At 41.9% G+C, this 24,610-nt stretch overlaps 1 protein-coding gene across 13 annotated transcripts in view; it reads right to left on the reverse strand.

Annotated features, from left to right (window-relative positions):
• Nucleotides 1-24,610, reverse strand: part of PHACTR1 (phosphatase and actin regulator 1) — a 409,041-nt gene that overhangs the window by 15,308 nt on the left and 369,123 nt on the right. For all 13 annotated transcript variants that reach the window (XM_066992303.1, XM_066992302.1, XM_048075528.2 and 10 more), the window contains 2 exons: nucleotides 8,969-9,024; nucleotides 4,495-4,556 (listed from right to left, as the gene is read on the reverse strand). In XM_066992303.1, coding sequence (XP_066848404.1) covers nucleotides 4,495-4,556; nucleotides 8,969-9,024 — 118 coding nt within the window. The remainder of the gene's footprint in view (nucleotides 1-4,494; nucleotides 4,557-8,968; nucleotides 9,025-24,610) is intronic.

A 24,610-nucleotide genomic window follows, 5' to 3' on the forward strand; every position in this document is an offset into this window, starting at 1 on the left:
AACTGCCTACACAAGGAGGTGGTGCTCCAAGCAGGCAGAAAGGGATTTTCTCACTGAGTTGACCCCTTGGCTCCCTATAAATTCTCCCAGGTGTTAGAGACACTGTGGAATTTGGAAAATTTTCAAGGGTAACTTGGGAGGTATTTTAAGGCAGAAGTTTTCTTAAAGCACTGGTAGCCATGATAAGGGTTTCACTATAAAAATATGGCAGAAGGACTGGTAAGTTTTTTTAAGTATGACAAAGAGTTTTTTCCCACTTCTGTTAATGCTGGAGGGGTGATTCGCTTTTTCTGGGTGTGCCACCTGCGCATATACATTTCTGTTTATCTATTTGTGAAGATTTGTTAGTCGAAGGAGATTTCTGTTTATCTATTTGTGAAGATTTGTGAGTCGAAGGAGAAAGACAATGCTATTGTGAGTCAGTGCATTATTTTAGTGTGAATTGATGTAAATTGCTTTCATGGGAGGTGAAGCTTTCCTCTATATTTTGGATCACTGGAGATAAAAATGGGCACATTACAGTCTTTGATAGTAAGCTAATTTGCAAGGGAAATTTTAACACAAAACCCTTTGTTCTCAGCATGGGAAACAAAGCAAACTAAAGCACTGTCACCAGGTAAAGTGGAGGGAGATGTTTTGCCATTCTGGTCTTGAGATGTACTTGAATGTGAAACGGTAAGTTTGCTCTACTTCAGCCACAATAAAGCTTGTTGCCTTATCACTTCATTGTTGCCTGCTTTGTTACCTCACTGAAATATTATGGTTATTCTTTATGGAAGAAATCAAAGTGAAAAATTACAGAACCTAACTATCAGTGCACACAACCCTCTCTCCACTTTGCTCCCCACCTTTTGTGATGAGACATAAGAGCAGGATATATGAAAATGCCCTGAAGCTCTTTTCCCTCTTTGACTAAATGTTGTTTATCCAAATTAACAGCTAACCTTTACTGTTTTCTGGCCCCTTTCTCTCACCTCCCTCTGACTAGTCACAAATCTCTCAAGAGTTCATTAATTCAAACACTCTGTGCTGATGCAAGCTAGTGGAGGTCAATTAAAGAAAAGACTGAACAGCAAGACATTTCCCAGGGAGGCTCCAGCTTGCTCTCCAGTGAATAGAGAGAGTTTAAGTTGTACTGGCACAGGAATTTAACGGGAGCAAAGATTTTGGGCTATTTCATGGGTTTTAAGAAACAGCCACACCTCATCACTTTCCTTGTTACTACTGCTATGAGATTTTTAGTTTTGGAGCTAGACCTCAGTGAAAGCTCAGCTATTGACAGTGGGTAATAGGAAGCAGTAAACAGCTCTGGGGAACAGGGAACATGATACTGTTTGAGAGAAGAGAAAGTAGAATGAGTTTTACTCCTGTTTGCATGTGGTTTGTAACATGTTCTCTTAACCCAGGTGACTACTCTGTGTATGTAATGGAAGTCCTCAGGGGGAGTTGAAGCTCATGCTTGATCATGCCATGGTGCTGGGCCAAAATCACCGTACTTAAGAGAGGATAAATTCTTAGTTGTATTTTCTGGGGACCCAGCTATCCTTTTGAAAGGGAATTGGATACAACACTGCTCCCAGAGGACCTCTGAACATTCACGCTTCTGTAATGGGCTTGTGGGGTGGCCGAGACCAGTGCTCAGAGAAATCTCCTATTCTCATACGTCCCTTCAAATGATACAAGACCATGTGCCCAAAGCTGCCAGTGGGGCTCCAAGGGAGGGAGCACGGGGTGCGAGGATGTGCAGAAACCATCCATAGGCACTCAGATGGCAGGCATATTCGTTTCATCTCTCCCTCCTCTGGTAGGAGGGCAACAAGTTACTGAGAAACTGTACCAAGAAACATTTGCCTCGTTTTTGCTGTTTGAATGGCAGCTATTCTCTTTCCCCAGTATATTCAGAGTAAGATGAGTCTACGAGGATGAACAGTGCGTAAGGGACAGCTTGCTAAAGGTCACCTGACTTCTTTAAGGTTTTTTTTAGAATTTTCCTGTCCAGATGATGAATTAAACTTGGTATTTATTGCTGACTTTAATATGACATCTAGATCTAGCAAGGTAATCTTAGTTATTACAGTATGTCGAGTTACAACTTATCATCATCATACTGTAACAAAATGTGATTGCTGAAGGAATTTTAAGAATGGCTTTTTAATGGATGAGGAAGTGGGCTGTACCCTTGGAATGATGCTATTGAAAACTGGGGACAGTGGCAATATCTATAGTGCAAGGTCAAAAGTCTTTTCGGTGGCTTCTGCAGAACCCCTTCCCCTTCTTGTTACCAACCATAAATGGTTACAAGAAGGCAATGTGGCATACTTTCCTTATGTTGAATTCACCCTGTGGGCGTGTGTGTGCATAAAAACTCAGCGCAAGCAGAGAGGTCTGCTGGGCAAAACAACTGAAGTGCTCAATTAAATTTCTGCCTGATCTGAGGTTTAAAATCCTTTGGTAATATGACTTCAGTACAAATCAACAGAAGGAGCCTGCCACTCTGTTGTAGACACAACAACACATTTGGGACATATTCATGAAAGACAGAACTGGGGGAATAACAACAATTTTGCAGGATTCGCTAGGTACTTGGCATTTCTAGTTGTTATCTATCCACTTACACACTTTATTCGCTTCTTTCCTCAAGAGATTGCTGATCTTCTATGACATTACATTTGGCAGGTGAGAACAAAATTTGGTTTTAGATCAGGCCTGTGTTTCTTCCATTAAAACTACAATGTGTCACTAGAACAATTTACAACAGTTTAACAAGTAAGCAAAATCGAACAATGCTAAGTCATGTTGCACGTTCACAAACATGCTGGAGGGTACAGAAAATATCTTTTTCTGGTACAAAGCCAAAAAAAGGCTAAAAGGAGTGTGAGCTGGAATGTCACTATGATCACTGAAGAGCAGACTGCCAGGGACTTGGACTGACTTGTTCCTACTTAAAAGCACAAACAAGACAGAGGAAAGAAAACTCAGAAGTCTGGTGAGGTATCAGGGAGCATACACTGCTGCAATGCTATAGCTGCCTGGGCATTTTTATTTAGCATGTAGGTGTGGCCTCCACCTGCAACAGACAATTCATTTGCTTTGTACCTTTCCTACAAAAGAGCAGAGGATGGGAACTATATGGTGATAACGCAGGACGCCTTGGCAAGCTTCCACTTCTAAGTGAGCAGATTAGGTATGAGTTGCTTTGCTTTTCATCTATTACAGCTGTTCATTTCATGGCACAAAGCTTTGAACTGGATTCCTGTACATGTTTACCCTTCAATGTACAGGGAAATTGAGAAACTGGTAAAACAGCATTTCTAGCCTTTGCACAGAACTTAAGTCCCACGAAACCTCTGCAATGCAGTTAGGTTCTTTTATTTCAGACAGTGCATCCTTGCCATTGTTGTCAAGAGTTTAAGTGTTTTAAAAATTGTTGTCAGGAGTTTAAGTAAGTGTTATAAAAATATTATTGTAGCTCTCTGGGCCACATTCTTGGTTCCTGCAGACAAAAGCAGTATCACTCAGTTGGTGACACAGAACTCTGCTGATTTACATGAGCTGAGAATAAAGTCTGAGATTTTTAATCACGAAAGAAAACAGTCCAGCTCTCTGAATGTAACCTCTGCATATATATTCACAGTCCTGTCCCTTGTCATTCTTCACAGTGTAAAAGCTTGCAATCATGTAGGCCAAAAAGACTAAGCCACCTAAGAGCATACAGGAAGGGATTGGTGCGGCTCTGCAAGCTTGTGAGTTTTTATGGGACTTTCTCCAGCTCTGTGGGTGGAAAATGTGAGTAGTGACAGAAAGTTTATCTGCAGTAATAGGATAGATTGTTGGCTATGTATATTGGGGCATCTGTAGACATTTGTACCAGCTGAGAAACTGAACATGTATATCTGAAATTACTGTTCTTCAGTTTTAAGAGCAAATGACTTTCAAATGGGAGGAAAACCAAAACCAAACAATGTTGTTTACTTCATCCTTCCCTGCCGATACAAGATTGTTTTCTGCACTATACACCATTTTCCAAGTGTTTGTCTCTATTTAGTTGAAATGCCGAAAGTGTCAATCTCCCCTTCTAGAAAAAGTCTATTTCCCAGTTAAATGCTTTTTAAAGTGGAATTCTCAAATGCAATCTACATTGTTTTAACTTTGCTCTCTCCTCGTAATGGCTTCCAAAGCCATTACATTTACAGAGAGCAAGGTTAAGCCAATGCTAGGTTGTGCACCCTTCACCATGCACCCTTCTGTTTTAAATACTAGATCTTCTTTTCACAGGTTTCAAAATGTTACTGTTAACAGACTGTAAAACATTTCCCTTCGCTGTCTGTGGACTTAGACCCTGTAACAGAGGTGATTTCTTTTGAAGATTACTTTTAAGACTGGTTTCACACTCCACTTTTGAAAATGGTGCTGTGGAAAAGAAAAAAGGCAAATAATTGTGCAGTAAGGAGAAAGTTATGGTAATGACTTAACAGGATCAAAGCTGCTCCTCACCTTACGTGTTAATCTTCTCTTTATCTCTCGTTTTTCCTCCTGCTCCTCTTGCTCATTCCGGGCTGTAAAAAATTTACAAGAATCTCAGGCTGCAGACTTATCAGACATCCACAGTATGCAACAAATAAGCCTCTCTATCTGCATATTAATGTTTCAGGACTTCTCTGATACAAAGCATGCCCCTCAGGGACCAGTGAACCTCCTTGACCCTTAGCTACCATGCTTCTTCACACACATCATAAAAGATCTACACAAGCTTCCTTTCCCTATGCTGGCACCTCTTCATGTGTCACTTTGTCAAAGGGCCAGGCAATGAGTCAGCCCTTCAGAAACCATTATCTAGCCCACAGGTCTGGTGGCCTCATGGGGCTTAGCTATGATATGGCTGGACTCAGAGAGGTCAACAGCTGGAAAAGGAACACATGCATTTTTTTTTTTCCTCTACATAATGAGAATAGAAAGAAAGCTCAGAGTAGGGATGCCAGACAAAATCTGCAACTTCCCATGTCCTGAGCAGAATGAGGAGAGAGTGTCCTACCTTCCTTTGTGAGCCTTCACAGCACTCTATAGGAGTGTAAAAACACATCCTAGGGGAATCTACTTTCAACATTAGGCCAAAAGATCATGTGCTACAAATTTTTACCAGGGCAAGCCTCAACCATTACCAATGAAGAGGGCCATAACATCTGACAACACTACCTCTTCTTCAATTTAGGGACAGGCTGTCATACACGTCTTTGTGCTGAACTTTACTGAAAGTCAATAAAATCACAGGTTTCTAGGTACTCAGGTCCTCAGTCAGATAGGTTTCTTTTTTCAGTGTTTCATTGATGTCAGAATCGCTCGTTACTCAAATCAAACCCATGCATAGCAGAGAAGAAAAAAGACAACTCATCTACAGGTAGCCTGTGCCCCATGTGATTTGGTTTTCACTCAGGCAGGACTAATTCTCTGCAGGGAAGATACAGACCACCAAGGCCACTTTGGGGTACAGGGCTTGAGCTAAACAGCTCAACTTTGGACTAAATTAAATCCAGGTTCAGAGACTATGTAGGCAAAGTCACAGAGCAGGCGAGAAGGAGAGCTAGCAGCCAGGTTTCTTGCTGCTCAGGACAAGAGAGTTGACATTCCTTACAAGGTCCATCATGACTGCCCACTGACTTCAGCAGGACTGGGAATTCTTCTCTGAAGTGGACAAAGAGCTTGTCAATGGTATGATGGCTTACAATATGGCTGTTATCTTTAAATGTCATTTTTTCAAACATACTGCTAGCATTTTCTGAAGGAAGGAAACTGATACTGGAGTAAAAAGATCAAAGACAGCAGGGACTTACAAATGGGTTTTTAAATTTTAACTAGAATACCTACACTGTTAAATATGTTTGCTCTTTCAATGGTTCCTGTCCCTAGTGGGCTGGACTATCTTCTAGCAATTTCTCTTCCAGCAATTTTGTTCTTCCATTCGTGTTTCAAAATTGGAGGAGCTCATATTACAAATACCCACGTGCAGGAACAGGGCCATTAATAAATCCTTGTAAGATTAGGCAGAGAGCATGCTAAATGGAGTCCACATGGCATCTGGGCAGAACTGAAAGCATCTGAGGAGTTATGTATAAAATTTAGTCAAGGCAGTTCATTTTTGTACTCGGCATACAATGCCTTTCTTTTCTCCTCACTTCTCAGCCCAGCCACCCACCTTCAGAGACAGCTAGGCAGGCTGAATATCTCAGTCAGGTAAAAGCTGGGAATTAGAAATACATTCTCTGTAAACAGAAAGTCCTATTTGTTTAATATTAATTAAGTTGTGCTGATCTTGTGAAACTACAAAACCGTTGCTTTATTTTGTGTTCAGGAGATGCTTTGTTCCTCTAGGGGTGTGTGGGGGCAGAATTTTCAGGCCTAATTTCTGTGCCAGTGTGAAATGTTCCCCAGTACAGCCCGAGACCATCAGAGACCATCTAACCATCATTTTTGTAAGGAATTTATGCAAGCCTGAATGTACCACGTTGACAAGTGAAGTACTTGTATCCATCACAGAAGTGGTACTGGAGAATCCAGATATTCTCCTTCGTACAGTAATATGGCCTGTAGGTGTTAACTGCAAAAAGAGTTGTTCAGTCTTCATGCTAACCCTGCAGGTCTAGACCTCTCTGCACTGTGTGCTTTTGATGTAAATAAGAGACAGTGCACTGGGTACATTTCAGTGAAGGACCCTTCAGGTACCATTTCCCCTGCTTTTGGTTTCTTTGCTGTGGCTGCTGCAATCTCATTGCTTCTACCAGTGAGTAGTGGTACTTGTACAGTGGACTCTTTGCCCTTGTAATGCAATAAAGACAACCATCTCATGAGTATTGCAGCAGCATGGAGCTAGGAAGTGATCACTTCACATATAAAGACTCGATGCATAACTGCATTTTGCCTTGTTTCTTCCCATCAGAACTGGCAATAATGTGGGTACACATGCCACAGGAACATCATGGTACTAAACAAGACAACTACATCAAGGAAATTTCAGCTTTAACTGCAGAGGAAATCCTACTTGGAAGCATGCCGTTTTTTTTTTTTTTTGGTGTGTGTTGTGAACTGGGCTTTTGCAAACAGCTTGACCTGATTATGCAGATAATTTATACTCTTCATTATTGCATTCCATGTCTCTTTTTCCCTAAGCTCCTTGATATTTATCCTAATTTTCTTTCTTAGAAATCTACGTGAAAGACATGAAACAATTCTGTATAGAACAGACACTATTTATATTTGCTTGTTTAGAAGTGGAGCATTTTTGTGTATTTTTAAGATCATGTAACTATTTTAATTGTTTGTTCCTTGTCCTGCTGTGCTTCACCAAAAGTTGGGATGTCTTGGAAATACCACATTACTTTTTGCTGTAATTATGAAGTTGTTTGTCTACCAAGACAGAAGTTTTGGGGCAAATCCGTGCTTAGGTAGGAACCATGTTACAAAAATTCCATTTAGGAAATAAAATATAGTTCTGGATTCAGGGTAATGTTTTCAAACACATCCATGTCATTTAGGAGCCCTTATTCAATTCAGAAGGAAACCGATGTGACTCAGAGGATAATTCCCCTGAACTACAAGACAACTTGGATCACCTATGTGACTGCAACACTTTGCAGTGTGACCTTTGTGAATCTCTGTAATGCACCCAGCTTTGGTGATGCTACTTCTCTGCTGATGCTGGTTCAAACACTGCAGACAGAGCAGCTGCCTGAGACCCACTCCACACTTCCCCCAGGCTCCTGGCAGCCACTCTCACCAGCGCCAGGGCGGTGATTACTGGTCACGTACCAGTGCCAGGTGCTGCATGACATATGTTGGTTCATGCTGGTGGCCAGAGCCAGGATGACAACACGAGCTGCCCAGAGAACTGACCTCTGTCCCCCCTTGCCTGAACTTGGTGTCGAGTCACGTTGCACGTTCCCCCCTCTTCCAGCTGTTCTGCAACCCACCTTAAAGCAATCACAACTGGATATGCTACCAACTCCCCCTTTTCTGCCCTCTTGAAGACCGATTTCTCCAGGTAGCAGTTGTTTGAGCAACAACAGAAGGCACATTATGGACCTACTTAAGGAGACACTATGGTATTTTAAGGTACCAGTTAGGAATACTTTTTTCTGTATTCATTTTTTTTTTTTAAATTTCCCTGGAATGATGGATATACTAACTTTAAAAGAACTTGTTTCTTCTGTTCTCTATTTCCAAAGAAACAACACCTTGATAGACAGTTTGTAGCTTTTTTTTTTTTTTTACATTCAAACACTTCAATGAGAATAAGAAATTGCCATTTTTTTCCTATTCTTTCATGAGATTACAAGATCTGTGCAAGAGTCAGTCCTGCTTCTCTTGAACCTGGTGGCAATGTATCTAGTAACTTAACTCAGCTCAAGCTCTCTGAATGTTAGTCTATCTCTTTAAAACATCATTTAATATTTTGAAGGTCTACCAGTAAGTTTTTGGCTGATTTAAAGGAAGAGTTTCAGGGGAACATTTCAGGGGCATTATTCCAAGTAACATCAGTTTCTTTTTTGAATTCAGTAAAAATTCTGCCTAAGTCTAGATAGCTGTGAATGTTTTTAGGAAAATTAATCAAGCCATGCTCTAATGGCTTTACTAACTTATAACACGATGTTCATATTTGTGTGACAGCAGCATAAAAAGTTTTTTCAGAATGACCCTCTGCTTGGAACAGGACTTGCAAAAAAGATCCAGTGTTTGTTTTCATTCCCATGGGCTGTTCGTTCATATGAATTTACTGACTATGATTTTAATGAATTGTTTCTACAGGTATAAATGTTGCTATAGACTTGCACACTTCTTGCATTTATGATGCACTTTATTGTTATTCATGATGCACATACAGAATAGCTGATGTTTTATAAAACGCACACACAATATATATCTAAACTAATACAATCTAGCTGTATTCAGATTAAATGTCAGTAGTATCAGGACTTACGTTTCAGAATGTTCCTCTGCTCCAATTCTTCAGCAGTCGGCCTTTGGCTCAGTCGTCTGCGAAAAAAGCCCAAGATCAGTTTTTGGACCATATCACATCCTCCTCAGCTCACTGTCTTTAAGAGTTATTTTGGGGTGTGAAAGGCAGAGCAGAAAGCACTGACACTGCTCCATTATGTACTCAATAGGTTTGGACCATGTGTGACACAGACCATGTTTCGCTCTTACAGTTTACTCTGTTTTCAACCCATGAAAGACAAGCTACATTATGTCATCTTAGGCACGGCACTCCCACCCCTATCCCAGGCAGAGCTGCTGGGAGCTAAGCTACACAGATGTCTTCAATTAATTTCCTTCCTCCCATGCCTGCTTCCTGACTCGCATGAGTATTTACAGCTAAGACCCAGCTAACCCTCTGTCTGCCCTCTCACAAGCCTCCTGAATGTGCCCAGCTTGTTCAAACAGCGTTTGAATATGCAGGCAGTCCACAGAAAAAACAAGGGACAGTTTGGCAGCACTGAGGGCCGAACAATAGCAGCCCTCCTCCTCCACACCCTCACTTCCCTCCTCCTTTCATGACTTGTATTAAAGTTTAAAATGAAGGATCAGTGTGACTTGCGAGTCAACCTGTACAACAGAGTCACCACAAACACAGTCTAATTACAGATGGAGGACCTGAGCGCAGAAACAATGAATATTCAGAATACAAAACAAGGGAGAGAAGCACAAAGGGGCATTAGGAAAACAAAGAAAACCACTGTGATGACATCAGAAGTCAACACTGTTGGGTCCGCTCCTACTCTGCTCCGAGTCAATAGGAGTTTTGTCAATGGTGCCAGTGATGGGACAGAGCCTTCTCTTCATTCAGACACGGCTGTTCAGAGAAGTTCCCAGTCTGGGGTCTTGCTCTCTATTTACCAACTGCTCGGCCAGTTGGCTCATCAGGTGCCCTGTGAGGTACCAGGTACTGATAGGAACTGTGATATGAGCACTGGCTGCATGGCTTCCTCTTCTCTGACCAGTGCTTCCTACCATCAAGGCCCAGAAGCCCGCTGACACTGGGCTGGACAAGGGGTGTCTGACAAAGGCTCCTCAGAAGCTCAGTCACTGCTCAGAGCTGTGCGCACATCCCCAGCCCTCTCCAGAGCCAGTAGCTCATGTGTGCACCAGTTCAGTACCCCTGCTTTGCTCAGAGCAACCTTCTGACTACCCTCACGCCATGCATGGTGCACAAGGCCGAAGCACATGAGATGTGTAGTAGCCTTACCTCCTGCATGAAGGCAGAAGTTTGGGCACCTAATTTTACACATCCTGAAGATTTCCACCAGCAGAGGTGATACTAACCATACTGCCTTTGCCGCCACTTTGCACCACTGAGACAAAACAGCAGAATATGGTTCTATTCCAGCAGAGAATTTGGAGTGACTGGCTCTGTTTCTTTGCCATGGCAGATCGAACATTTACCTCATTGGAAAAGTGCTGATAGTGACAGAAACTCAGCCTTAATTCAGAAGTAAAGAATTCCTGCGAAGTACATTGAAGACAGAAGGGCTATTTCAGTGCTTGCGATTACTGTCCTTAAGATACAGTAGCTGTTGCTAATGGGATGCTTCACCTCAGTTCTAAGAAGAAATTAAAGCTACCTTATTTCTATCAGCACATGAGAATCAAGGTGAGTAGGTTGCCAAGTTTAGCCCTACTATGTATGTCTGCAGGAACTGAATTATGTAAAGTTTTTAATCTACCACACTGTGACGCTTCTCAAGAGGATGTGTCAGAGGAATGTTAAGGACAGACTCCAGACATCCAGCATGCAGCTGTGCTTCTACAGAAACAAATAAAATGCAACACGCAAAAGGAGACATCAGCCTGAAAAGAAGGCCTCCAAAAAAGTCCTCCCCTTTCCCAAGAAAACGATGATTAAAAGACTCAGCTTACAGTTCTGATGAGAATAGTTCACACTGGAGCATTTCAGACAAAAGGCAGAGATTTTATCTATCCACATGAATGATTTACATAAAAGAGTAAGTCCTCCACGTATTTACTTCCCAGTACCTGCTATGAAGTAGAAGCATTTAAACAAAGCTTTTACTTCACTGTGTCATTGCTTCCACACATGAGGATAGGGGTTTCCTCCAAGTATGCTCTCCGTATTATATGTATTCCCCATTCCTGTTCTGCTCAGAGACCTATGGACTGTGGGGTTCTTCCCCAAGACACTCAGTAGGGCCTCTAATGAAAGCTCACCAGAAATACCTGTATTTCCCATTGAGAATCAGTTTATTTTATGATTTATTTTATGATCCACTTTTTTCAGGCTGCAGTGTGCTCCTGCCTAAATGATAACCATCATCTTCAAGGGATATAATGACATGGCAGAAAAAGCCATGATATTTTTGGTAGATACAGTCTGGATATCTGAAATTATCCACATTCATGGGTTGTAGATCATTTCTGGACTCTTAGATATGCAAGAATTTTTAATAGCAAGACTTAAGCAGTAGGAAGAGATAAGGTAACTCTGTAGTTTAACAAAATCATGACCAGTCTTTACAGACCAAGCACAGCTGAAGGGTGAAGAAGGTAATGAACAGAAGCTCCGGAGGTGCCTGGACTCCAGTACCAGTGTCTGCTTTTCATTTCCATGAATTGGCGCTCCATTCCCATTTCCATCTCCTATTGGATTGATTAGGCTTGATCTCGCTCCTTTATTTAGTCCCTCCCTGATAAGCAAATCAGGCAAACCCAACCCCTTCCCCAGCCCTTCCTTTATAACCTCTCACAATTATTTCTTTTCTTCATCTCCTGCTCTTTTCATTTCATTTCTTCTCCTGCTTTCACAGTGACTTCCACCCCCAAATCTTTGGGCTTTACAATCTACTCCACTAACTCCTCAGAACTGCTTCCTTTTAGTTCTTATTTTTTGCCTCTCAACCTTTGGGTTTGCCAGATGTTGGGCAGCTGTTAACATTACCATCTCTGAAAATATTTCAACTAGGTACTGAAACTGCAAATCAAGAAATATAAACAGCTCTTCCTTTGTTACTGTGGCTGCAAAGATACATTTTTTTTCACACCAAATTTCAATATACCATCTCCAGTGCACTGTTGTGATCTTGGCAAACACTAGGTGTGATACCTCCACTCTCTGTCCTTCCCTCCTAGGCTGCCTATAATAAAAATATTAATGAAGCCCACCTAGCTTGCAGAGGTTGATTTCAGTGGTTTGATTGCTGGATTGCTGTTGTGCCTTCTTTCATTTAACATCACAAGGTTGCATGAGGCTGTCAAGAGGGGAAAGGTCAGGTAACAAGTGTCCAATTAGCAACACAATCAGAATAAACAGGAGAAAAAGGAGGTGAGGAAAAATGCGTTGGCAGAGCCTGATGCAACAGCAAAGAAAAGATGCGTTTATGAAAACTGTAAGAATCAAGTGGGATGCATGGTGCTGCTACTGATCAGAACAGCAACTCTGGTTGTTTCGTGGAGCTGTAGGAGTCTAGGAATATAACCAAGGAAAAGGCAGATCTTAGGAGCTACAGCCTTTCAACAGCTCTTTCTGTATTTAAAGACCCTATGTAAACACACTTTAGTATATGCGAACATGCTTAACTGTGCCATGCATGTAGTTTTGCAATAAGCATCGGGTATTCAAGAGAATAGAGAAGTCTGCTTCACGTAATTTGTGCTTTGCAAAATGTTGTCTGTTTTATACTTCACATGTTTTTGCAATATTGTCAATAGTGATTTTGTAAATACACTGACAAAGGTTTTCCTACAAAAAAAACCCAAGCCTTCCTAAGATTTATGCTGATATAAAGTCCTTTCTAGGACTTCACTGAAAAAATAATATCCGAGTGAGATTGTCATTGAAAAATAAAACAGATTGCTCAGATTTATAAAAATAAACTTGACAGAAATTTGATTTTCTGAATTAATTCCCTGCAGGATCAAAACATACCACACTACTTGTGCTAGAACTATACAACACTCATCTTTTACTAAGGTCTTTGAATGGTATTTTTCTTTTTTTCTTCTTTTTTTTTTTTTTTTAAACTTGTCTGGGCTGAGCACATCATAGTGGATGAGTAGGAGTTTGGGGGCAGGAGGGACAATCACATGCAAAGTCAACAGCCACTGATTTAAAGCATTGGCTGGTGGGGATGCAATCACTTCAGAGAGTCAAAGGAACAAAAAGCAGCATTTTCACTGATGGATACTACTGTTTGGAGCCTGCACAGCAAACTCAGAACTCAGAACGGGAAGTTCCTGTTCAATGTGACAGTATCCAGTGTGTGCAATAAAAGGAAAAAGTGGCTGTAAAACTATCCAGGCAACAGAAAACACTTGAACTAAGAGCCCACACAGTGATGCTTAGCTTGCTCTGCAGTGTGGTCATACCCAGAAGGCTCTCAGAACATTGGCCAACTAGCCCTGGAGATGACAGTCAGATTCTTCCTGCCCTTTTGTCTCGTAACACATCTGAAGCAAGGTGCTCCTGGCTGCCTAGGATGTCACCCTTCTAGGAGTCATGGGTTTTATCTCTGTAGTCTCTTGTGGTGTTGTGGATGAGTTCTGAGAAAGAGATGGTTAATGCCAGCCAGCACCAGGACGGTGGTTTCTGGATATCAGGAATTACTCTTTGCTTCTGCTCAGAGGGCAAGAACATTTAAGAGCTTATTATGGGGTCGTCTGTAAGTATAGTGGTATAATGACTGGAAACAGAACAGGGCTTGCTGGAAAATGATGCCATGTTTACTTGCCAGGCTTGTTAACTCCGAGAGTTTGTAGATTCAAGAGGCAGAACACAGAAGTTCTGCAGCGCTTGAATGGTGACATCTGGCGTGTGTGACCCAAGAGCAGTACTGATAGGCAAATAGGTTACGGGTGGTCACAACAGGGCATGCAGCAGTATGGCAACACCAAAATATTTTGGAGCCCAGCCATGCTCACAGACTGTTTCTATGACATAAGTCACTCTGACACAAAGTAACAGTGGGGCATAACCTCTGGAGCACCTCTTGAATTAATTCTCTAGATGCAAATCTTTTTACTCAGGTGCACCTGGGTTCATACCACCCTAGAAATTGCTCTAAGAGCGGAGCAAAACAGAGCTGAGCCCTTGAGAAGGCAGCTGCTACAAAGAACTACTTGTCACACAGCTCTTCAGTTGGCATAAATGGGCACGACTGAAGCCAGCAGAAATGCACTGATTTACATCAGTTATATAATTCGACGTGAGGAAAATTTGATGGCAGTAAAGTGTCTTACTGTTGCTTAATTTAGCTTGCCTTTACTAATAATAATGCTGATAGCAAAGCAATATAGATGAAGTACAGATTACCAGGGGCTCTTTGTACTCCCATGCCAAGTACAGAAAAATGGAGGACAAAAATGAAGAAGAAAAGCTTGCACTTGCTTGTGCCTGTTAACTGTTAGCAGAGGGCAGGAAAAAAATACTTCTTTTCCTTATGCCACTGTACAATGAGCAAAAAATATCTGTAAGCTCAGTGGTTCACCTTCCCTGTATTATCAGCCCAGATACTGCCGGCCAGACTTAAGAGTCTACAGAGAACTATCTTCCTCCTAACAGGATTTATAAAATGGGATTAATACAGCTTTATCAATGAGTAAATAAACTGAAAGCATATTAAATAGAAAATCCCTACCCAAAGAGGAAAATATAAGACTTTTACGCCATTAAAATTCCTGTACTAGAGTCCATTAAGATGATGGCTAATTTGTAGGATACATTATCTCTTCCTTTAAGCTCTCTTCCCTGTGTGACAAGTCTCCTGGTATCTGTCATGCTAATACTTCTTATAACTTCTTTTCCTGAGAAATAAAGGCAATAAAACCATGAGGAGTCTTTGACACAATTCAGTTGCCATGTAATGACTACTCTCCACTTCCTTGTTGATTTTGAGCATTCAGCCCCTGGGAGATTGTGGTACTTGTGCAGCTAAAAAGAAGCCTGGGGTAATGAATAGAGAAGACCACAGTGGGCAGAGACCCCTGCTCACCCCTGGTGAAATGGATGAAGCACTACTGAGAGAGAGTTTAGATGAGAACTATTTAGCCAATATACTCAGAGCCAATATACAGACTCAGGAAGTGCTTGCGTTTGGAAAAAAAAAAAAAAAAGCAACTGGTATGTATCAGTTGAAGATCTAAGTACTTCCTGATGGTGCCTTACTGGTCTTGCTGCCCTGGCATTCCAGTTTGCTCCCTGAGCAGCATCACCTCGTCCAGGATAGCTACAACAGTCTTGTGTCCTGAAGGAGAAAAGTAGCACTTCAGCTCAGCACTTCTTCTAGTGCACCACAAGAAATACCAAGCAGTCTGGCATATGAACCAACTGAATGGCAGCTCCTATAACATGTCTGCAGTCATGTATCCAAATGGGCTCTGCAAGAAAATCAGATTTTCCACTGAAATTGTTCGTATTTTAATTTAGGCTCTAAGCAGTCCCTCAGTGTTCCCCAAAATTATGCTTATCCCAGATGTTATTTTGTGTTGATAAACAGCTTCAGTACAACTTTAAAGCTCTACCTAGTCTAGATTGCTGTGAAGATTTTTAGAAAAAATAATCAGCAAATTTTCTGCTTGGTCAAGCATCTGGATAGTGAAAAATATCCAAATATTAATAGCAAAGGTGTCCCTTTGCTTAAAACTTGAAATGTGACCAATTTGTTTTTTCATTCTTTAGCCTATGTGAATCTATTCTTGACTCACAGCAAAAGCAATGCATTCTTTTCTGTTTCAGCTGACCGAAGGGTTGATGTATTTTGATTTTGATTTACTCTTGAGAAGTTACAAGCTCCCCAAGAAAGAACAGGCTGCCCAGATTAGATCAGATTAGATTTCCTGGGTAAAGAGAATCATATTCAAAATGTAGATTCTGATAATTCATTACACCTGCATAAAGTTAAAATCTTGCCTACGATATGCAAAACACATTTCCTTAAAATACTTAGATAAAGCAGAACCATCATGGTCCATGAACTTTGCATTTTGTTAAAAAATAAAATAAAGGAATGACTATACAGTCCTACAACTCTGAGAAGAAACACCCTTTTATACTTGTCTGAATAATGACACACCCAATTTGACATAAGATCACAGGAGGAGATTCCAGAGAAGCTCCCTTTACAAATGGGAAAGCAGTATCACAATGCAAACATCTGCATTTTCCCAGGGAATTGCTTAATTTCTTACTTTTTCCTAAAGATAAAGCCTCCTATTTTTAGTACCAGCCACATAAATTCAGCTTTCAGCCCCCCTTTCAGTAACACTAACTGCAAAATGCTAATTGATACATTGAACAATGCAAGATCACACAAGCTCATCTCACACCTCAAACTCTAAAATGGAGCTTCTCCTGTTTCATTACCATTGTTTCATTACCATCAAACCTTTTAGGCAAATACTAGCTGTTCACATAAAATACTATCATAAAAGTTTAATTTAAAAAAAAACGAGCATGGCAGAATTAAAATAGTTGCACCATATGAACTCTGTAGCATTAATTCTCAAATCTCTTATCCCTAATCTCAAAAGCAAAACATCCAACAACTGTGATAGGAAATAAAGAACAATCTTTTTTAAAGGAGGGAGCTTATTATGTATCTAATTCAAGAATGTATTTTGGAACAATAAAAATGGGATATTTTTGAATACTAGAAATCCAGAGGGATAAACATACTAAATGCTGGCTGAAAATCTAAAGTGTGCCAGAAAAAATGGATGGATTTTAGGACTCATCATAATAAAGAAAAAATGCTCTAAAATGTTAGTGATTGTCCTTCAGTACAGCATTGTGAAAAGACAGAATCACAGAATCACAGAATCGTCTAGGTTGGAAGAGACCTCCAAGATCACCCAGTCCAACCTCTTACCTAATACTAACAAGTCCTCCACTAAACCATATCACTAAGCTCAACATCTAAACGTCTCTTAAAGACCTCCAGGGATGGTGACTCAGCCACTTCCCTGGGCAGCCTATTCCAATGCCTAACAACCCTTTCAGTAAAGAAGTTCTTCCTAACATCCAACCTAAACCTCCCCCGGCACAACTTTAGCCCATTCCCCCTCGTCCTGTCACTAGGCACGTGGGAGAATAGACAACCCCTACCTTGCTACAGCCTCCTTTAAGGTACCTATAGAGAGCAATAAGGTCGCCCCTGAGCCTCCTCTTCTCTAGGCTGAACAACCCCAGCTCCCTCAGCTGCTCCTCGTAAGACTTGTTCTCCAGACCCCTCACCAGCTTCGTCACCCTTCTCTGGACACGCTCGAACACCTCGACGTCCTTCTTGTAGCAAGGAGCCCAAAACTGAACACAGTACTCGAGGTGCGGCCTCACCAGAGCCGAGTACAGGGGGACAATCACTTCCCTAGTCCTGCTGGCCACACTGCTTCTTATACAAGCCAGGATGCTGTTGGCCACCTGAGCACACTGCTGGCTCATATTCAGCTGACTATCAACCAGTACTTCCAGGTTCTTCTCTGCCAGGCAGCTTTCCAACCACTCATCTCCCAGCCTGTAGCACTGCTTGGGGTTGTTACGCCCCAGGTGCAGGACCCGGCACTTGGCCTTGTTGAACTTCATACAGTTGGCCTCAGCCCATCGGTCCAGCCTATCCAGATCCTCCTGCAGAGCCTTCCTACCCTTGAGCAGATTGACACACGCACCTAACTTGGTGTTGTCTGCAAACTTACTGAGGGTGCACTCAATCCCCTCATCCAGATCATCGATAAAGATATTGAAGAGGACTGGCCCCAGTACTAAGTCCTGGGGGACTCCACTAGTGACCGGCCTCCAACTGGATTTGACTCCATTCACCACAATTCTTTGGGCCCGGCTATCCTGCCAGTTTTTAACCCAATGAAATGTATGCCAGTCCAAGCCACGAGCAGCCAGTTTTTTGAGGAGAATGTTGTGGGAAACGGTGTCAAAAGCCTTACTGAAATCAAGGTAGACCACATCCACAGCCTTCCCCTCATCCACCAAGCGCGTCACTTTGTCACAGAAGGAGATCAGGTTCGTCAAGCAGGACCTGCCCTTCATAAACCCATGCTGACTGGGCCTGATCGCCTGGTTGTCCTGCACGTGCCGCGTGATGACACTCAAGATAGTCTGCTCCATGAGCTTCCCTGGCACTGACGTCAAACTAACAGGCCCATAGTTCCCTGGGTCTACCCTCCGACCCTTCTTGTAGATGGGTGTCACATTTGCTAGCCACCAGTCGACTGGGACCTCCCCTGATAGCCAGGACTGCTGATAAATGATGGAAAGTGGCTTGGCCAGCTCCTCTGCCAGTTCTCTCAGTACCCTTGGGTGGATCCCATCCGGCCCCATCGACTTGTGTACATCCAAGTGCTGTAGCAGATCACCAACCATTTCCTCTTGGACAGTGAGGGCCACATCCTGCTCCCCATCCCCTTCCACCAGCTCAGGGTACTGGGTATCCAGAGAACAACTGGTCTTGCCGCTAAAGACTGAGGCAAAGAAGGCATTAAGCACCTCAGCTTTTTCCTCTTCCCTTGTAACTAAGTTTCCCCCCGCATCCAGTAAAGGATGGAGATTCTCCTTAGTCCTTCTTTTGGTGTTGATGTATTTGTAAAAACATTTTTTGTTATCTTTAACAGCAGTAGCCAGATTGAGCTTTGACTCTTCTAATTTTGTCCCTGCACAGCCTCACAACAGCCTTATAAGTCCTCATGAGTGGCCCGCCCTCTTTTCTAAAGATTATAAGCCCTCTTTTTTCTCCTAAGCTCGAACCACAACTCTCTGTTCAGCCAGGCCGGTCTTCTTCCGCGCCAGCTCGTCTTTGGGCACATGGGGACAGACCACTCCTGAGCCTTTAAGATTTCCTTCTTGAGGAGTGCCCAGCCTTCCTGGACTCCTCTGCCCTTCAGAACTGCCTCCCAAGGGACTCTCCCAACCAGTGTCCTGAACAGCTCAAAGTCAGCCCTCCGGAAGTCCAAGACAGCAGTTTTACTGGTCCCCTTCCTGGCTTCGCCAAGAATAGAGAATTCTACCATTTCGTGGTCACTCTGCCCAAGACAGCTCCCGACCACCACATCTCCCACCAGTCCGTCACTGTTTGTGAACAGAAGGTCTAGCGGGGCACCTCCCCTGGTAGGCTCTCTAACCAGCTGCGTCAGGAAGCTATCTCCCACGCTCTCCAGAAACCTCCTAGACTGCTTTTTCTGGGCTGTGTTGTGCTTCCAGGATATGTCTGGGAAGTTGAAGTCCCCCACGAGAACAAGTGCTGACGATTTTGCAACTTCTGCTAGCTGCCTGTAGAACTCCTCATCCGTCTCCTCATCCTGGTTCAGTGGTCTATAACAGACCCCCACCAGGATGCTTGCCTTGTTGGCCTTCCCGCTGATCCTAACCCACAGAGACTCAACCTTATCAGTCCCAGCCTCAAGTTCAACAACATCAAAATACTCTCTAATATAGAGAGCCACACCACCACCCCTTCTGTGCTGCCTGTCCCTTCTGAAGAGCCTATAGCCAGACATTGCAGCACTCCAGTCATGAGAGTGGTCCCACCACGTTTCTGTGATGGCAACCAAGTCATAGCCTGCCTGCTGCACGATGGCTTCCAGTTCCTCTTGTTTGTTACCCATGCTGCGTGTATTAGTGTAGATGCACTTCATTCAGGCCATTTAACTTGCTTTTCCGAAAGTAATACTATTCAACCAAAAGCTGATTTTACAAACCATAATTCACAATTCAAGGTCAATCCATTAATGACATAAGGAATAAAATGGCACCATGAAAATCAGCCTGAACTGAACACATATGCTTGCCACCTACAAGCATATTTGTGGTGTGCTTGTTTTAGAATCTTTTCTTTACATAGTTCTGTGGTTTTGTGTCTGTGAACAAACATACTTACAAGAAGGTTTTAAGGATATATTTTTTGAAGGAAAGATTTGAAGGCTAAACCTTAGAAATATTATTTGCCTTACTCCTCATAGTAAGTTATTTTTTTCTGCTTAAATTCAATATTCCTTTTGTCCAAAGACTAGTGTTTGGAGGCTTCTACTGCCGTCTTCTGCACTTACTCAGTTTTAAGGAGTAGCCTTGTATTTGGAGGATCTGAAAGAAGAACAGATCACCACCAACATATTCGTAAAGGTGTCCTCAGTCTTCTGCTGCTGAAGAGCTTCCTGGACAATCCTATGGACCATTCAGCCAAACAACACGCCTGAGACAAGGCCCAGACCCCTTTATCTCTCTATCACCCAACCAAGCCTGACATGACTGAAGTTGTGACCACCCTTGGTGTTTTTAAAGAAATTGGGAGGTCTCCCTCTAGTCCCCAACACATAGTTGCTTATTATCATAAAAGTTACACTCTTAAAAGCAGAGCAATGTACAATCAAAAGTCTGAATAACAAAGCCCCTTCCATCTTTATGTGTTACCCTGCCCCAGCTCCTGGTGCTCAGGGAAGCTCACACGAGTGAACATGGCTTGATACATGCGTGGCGGCCTTGGGGTTTGAGGTAAAAAACAACTGTTCAGGCAAGAAGATCTGTGGAGCCAGGAAAGGAACCATGGAGGGAAGCTGAGAATGGGAGTACAGCCCTACTCCCTCCTGCAACCCTCTAAGACCCACTGATTTTTCCCAGGGTCCCTCTTCTCTCAAGGTCCTCCTTTGAGATATCTACAGCTGCCTGAGACTTAAATTTTGCCTATGCTGAGAAGCAGTTGCAGGCTCCAAGGAAGGGTTGATGGCTGAAGTACATAACAGAAGGACCATCTTCTCTATATAGCTGATTCAGCTAGTATGAAGGTAAGACCTCCTGATGGGCCTTTGTGGACCATTGTGTCTATATGGTGTAGACATATAGAGCACAGTGACTGTATGTTTGTACCCTGTTCATTATTAGTTATCCTACACTTCTAGCACTGTCAGCATTCAGTTTGCCTAATTAAAAAAGCAACAGCACTCTTTTTATTTACATAGTTACCAGCACAACTGTAATCCTAAAAACGCCAAGCTAAAACACATAAGCAACCAAAGTTGGAAAATTTTGCTTGGCAGTCCAACTAATTTGTGAATGTTGTGATGACAAATACAAAAAGATGTTGGTTCTAAGGAAGGAAACTTTGGAGTGGAGTTTCACCACTTTGCTGACAGCAGGCTCAACACTTTTAAGGGTAACTTGAAAAAGTCTCCTCTGTTATTGCAGCAACAACAGACAACTCAAAAAATGGAGACTGAGGGCTCATATACGTTCCCTGATTGTGTTGGTGCAGGTCATTTTACCAGCACCAGCATGAAGAAAGGCAAATGAACAATACTCCACAAATCCAATTAATCTCCAAACAGGTACTTTGAGTATGGTGATGTCAAAAACTTATCTACTTTCTGAGAAACGAATCAAAAGCTAAATCACTCAGTGACTTGGAACATTCACAATAAAGGAATTCCAAAGAAATGCTTTTATAACTGAAGTCGGCAGTGTTAGCAATTCAAAACCACAACAATGCAGTTTCTGGGAGAAAGGGTGCATAGGAAATAGCATGGTGCCCACACTTTGCCTTGCAACTGAAGTGGAAAATTCCTGGAAGTGAACAATTTTGAGAGCTTTAAGAGTGATTAACCATTTTGTGCCAGAGGCATTTCAGACTCCCAGAACTGTATAAAAGTCAGGTTAGTTTATAAAGAGCCATGAATTACTGCAAAATGTTCACCCGGAGATTAAGAATTAGGGCTGGGTGAAACATTTGTGACAAACAAGCAAATTGCCAAAAAATTAAGTTCCAGGAGGTCAGAAAACTATATGTGAGGTCGAACTTGGTGAATAGTTTCAGCAGAGAAAACAATTTACTAGACACTACTTAAAAAAAAAAAGAAAAAAAAAGAAAAAAAAATTAAAAATGTTTGGTACTGACCTGAAATGGTATTCTCATTTTATAATAAAAAAATAACTCTTCACCAGGTTGATTTTATTCAGTTTTCTGTCCCCCACTTGTTAATTATTTTGTTCCAAATGCAAAAAGTTCCTTATCCAGCCGACTTTTCAGCCAACTTTGTTAGACAAAACTCTTCTTGCAGTAATTGTGACAGTAATTACAAGCACATATTTACTGAAGCAAGTTACAAGGTTGTCTCTCCCCAGTAGTAGCATTGCCAGCTGCAGTGCAGACGTCTGGGTCAATCCTGTCCATTTAATGGTCATATCTACATCTGGGCTACCTGCTGATCAGACTGAATCTTTGCACACGTTTTTCTGTATCTGCATCACTGCTTGTGAATTCAGTTCTTACCTTTCTAGAGACCTTCATTTCTCACCACCCTACCCAGAGATTTGCCCATTATCCAAATTCCCACTTTGTTCAAGGACACAACCTGTCCCATTGTAGATGGTGTGTATTTAACGCCTGAACTACTAGAACCTACTTCTGCATTAGTAAAATCCGTATGTGCATATATATATATATATTTATATGTTTATATTTAAATTGTAGCATCTGTGTGCATCATGCTGCACCAGAGACAGAAAATACCAAGAATGGCTAGTTTGACAACAACAACAAAGAGAAATTGTTCACCTGTCTTCAATATATAGAAAAATGCCTTAGGAAACTGCATGGTTGTTATTTTGACAAGATATCAGACACAATTTGCTCAAAGTTATATCATCGTCTTTAGGTTTAAATTTGGTGGTCTAAAAATGTGACAACAAGGTATTTTTTTTTCCTCAGAAGCCTTGTGCCATCTGCATTTTCTTCTCTTGCAGTTACTGAGATGATAATTACCCAGAGGCTAAATTTGGACCACAAAGTGAAAATCCTTTTTTTGTTGCTTCATAAGTACTTCCACAGTGAAACAAATGGAAAGTTACAAAGAGGCTTATTACACCGTGTAAGGAATTAGCAGCAGGAATCAATTATCTCCAAAGTAGCAAAGATCCCATTTCCAGGCAGACACTCTTTACTTCAAAATAAACAGAATCAAACCCATGAACCAAAATACTTCCAGAGGGGCATATGTGATATGCCGAATAGGCTGCAGTCTTTTTTTCTTTTTATGTATAGTATGATATCAGCTTTTTACAATTTCTCCCTGAAGCTTTGAGGGCTCAGTTTAACGCCTACTGAAGTTTCTCCAGTGTTAGTTTTCCAACTAATATCAGGTACAAGTATTCTTGACTGCATATTATGCAGCTCTTCCTGACAAAGTAAAAACCTGCTTCACTATCAGTCTAGCTGCTGGGAGGAGAGGAGTAGCCTTCTTGTTTTTTTCCTAGAGCTGATGCTGAACAAAGAGAGAAAGAAATGAAATACAAAATATGACAGAGACCTGATCCTGTCTTAAATCAGTGATTGTTTTTTGAGCTCCTTACTAGTCTGAATAGTTTATTTAGCTAGTGTTCAAGCAGAGGGGCTGAAGAGTTATTATTTAAAATGCTTTGTATGCAAGACAGGTGAAGTATGCTTGTTCGTGGCTGCTGACATGTCATAGGCCATGCCTGGATTTCCCTGCAGGGCCCACTCAGATGCCTAGAGATGCCAGGACTGATATAACTCTGTCCTAGACTTATGTGCCCTGTTTTTGTGACTTTGTGTTGTTTCCTGCATATCCAACTGTGGTGAAGGCAAGAAGAGGGAACTTTGAGAGAGGTAGCAAACAGAATGGGCACAGTCGCCCTGGCAAAATCCCTTCTGAACATGTATCAGTGATACACAAAGTGTGGGTAAAACTGGAAACTGCACCCACCTACTTCTATGAGAAGCTGCAGATTAGTATCAAAACGCACTGCCTAGGATGATCTGGGCAAACAGACACAGTGTCTGCTTCCTAGTTTCGCTCAACTTCATCATTAGTTTAAAATGTGCAATCTCTCATGCATCAGCATTGAGCAGCAAGATACACTTTCTCATCCCCCATTCCAGCCCCCACTGACCACAGCCATGTGGACTTGCTTTTTGCTTTACAGGCACACTGAATTCACATTTGTACCTTATAGTTAATTGGGTGTTAAACCCACTCACATGACTGGAGATTATCTAGTGCTAATAACAATCTTGCTCCTGCTTGACAGCAGTGGTGCTCTGCCGAGCCCAGATAATGAACACCAGCTGCTAAGAAAGTGGGGAAAAATGTCTCGCAAATACTATACTGTCAGCTTTTCGAACTGGTTTGAGCAAAATGTGTTCTTAGCAAAATGTGCATCAAATACATTCTTTCATCCTATTTCTTACTAGATACATTACAACATTGCTTTACTCTACACTATTGGAGATCATTGCTGTTTTATAGATACCAGACAGTACTACTGCAGGCTGTCTGGGACATTTCTGAAAGCAGCAAACTTCTAGTTTCCCAAACGGAGACAGAAAATAAATTCTCTTGTTGTCTCTGCATTTATCCAGAGAAAGTTTGGAAGGCCAATTACCTTTTCGTCTTAAAGTTCTGCTTTGGATAGACATAAAAGGAGAAAAGAGCTATAGAAAGATACAGAGAATTTGAAAAAAGCCCTTGGAAGTGAAACTGGGACTCTGGGTCTGTCTTTTTTTTTTTTTTTTGTAATGGCAGATTGCTACAGAGGGCATAGGGAAATGCAGGGCTGAGAGAAATGTTTGTTAAGAGAAGTTGGGTGTCTGGAGTTGATTTC

This window comes from Anser cygnoides, chromosome 2 (genome assembly GCF_040182565.1).
Source record: "Anser cygnoides isolate HZ-2024a breed goose chromosome 2, Taihu_goose_T2T_genome, whole genome shotgun sequence".
NCBI lineage: Eukaryota > Metazoa > Chordata > Aves > Anseriformes > Anatidae > Anser > Anser cygnoides.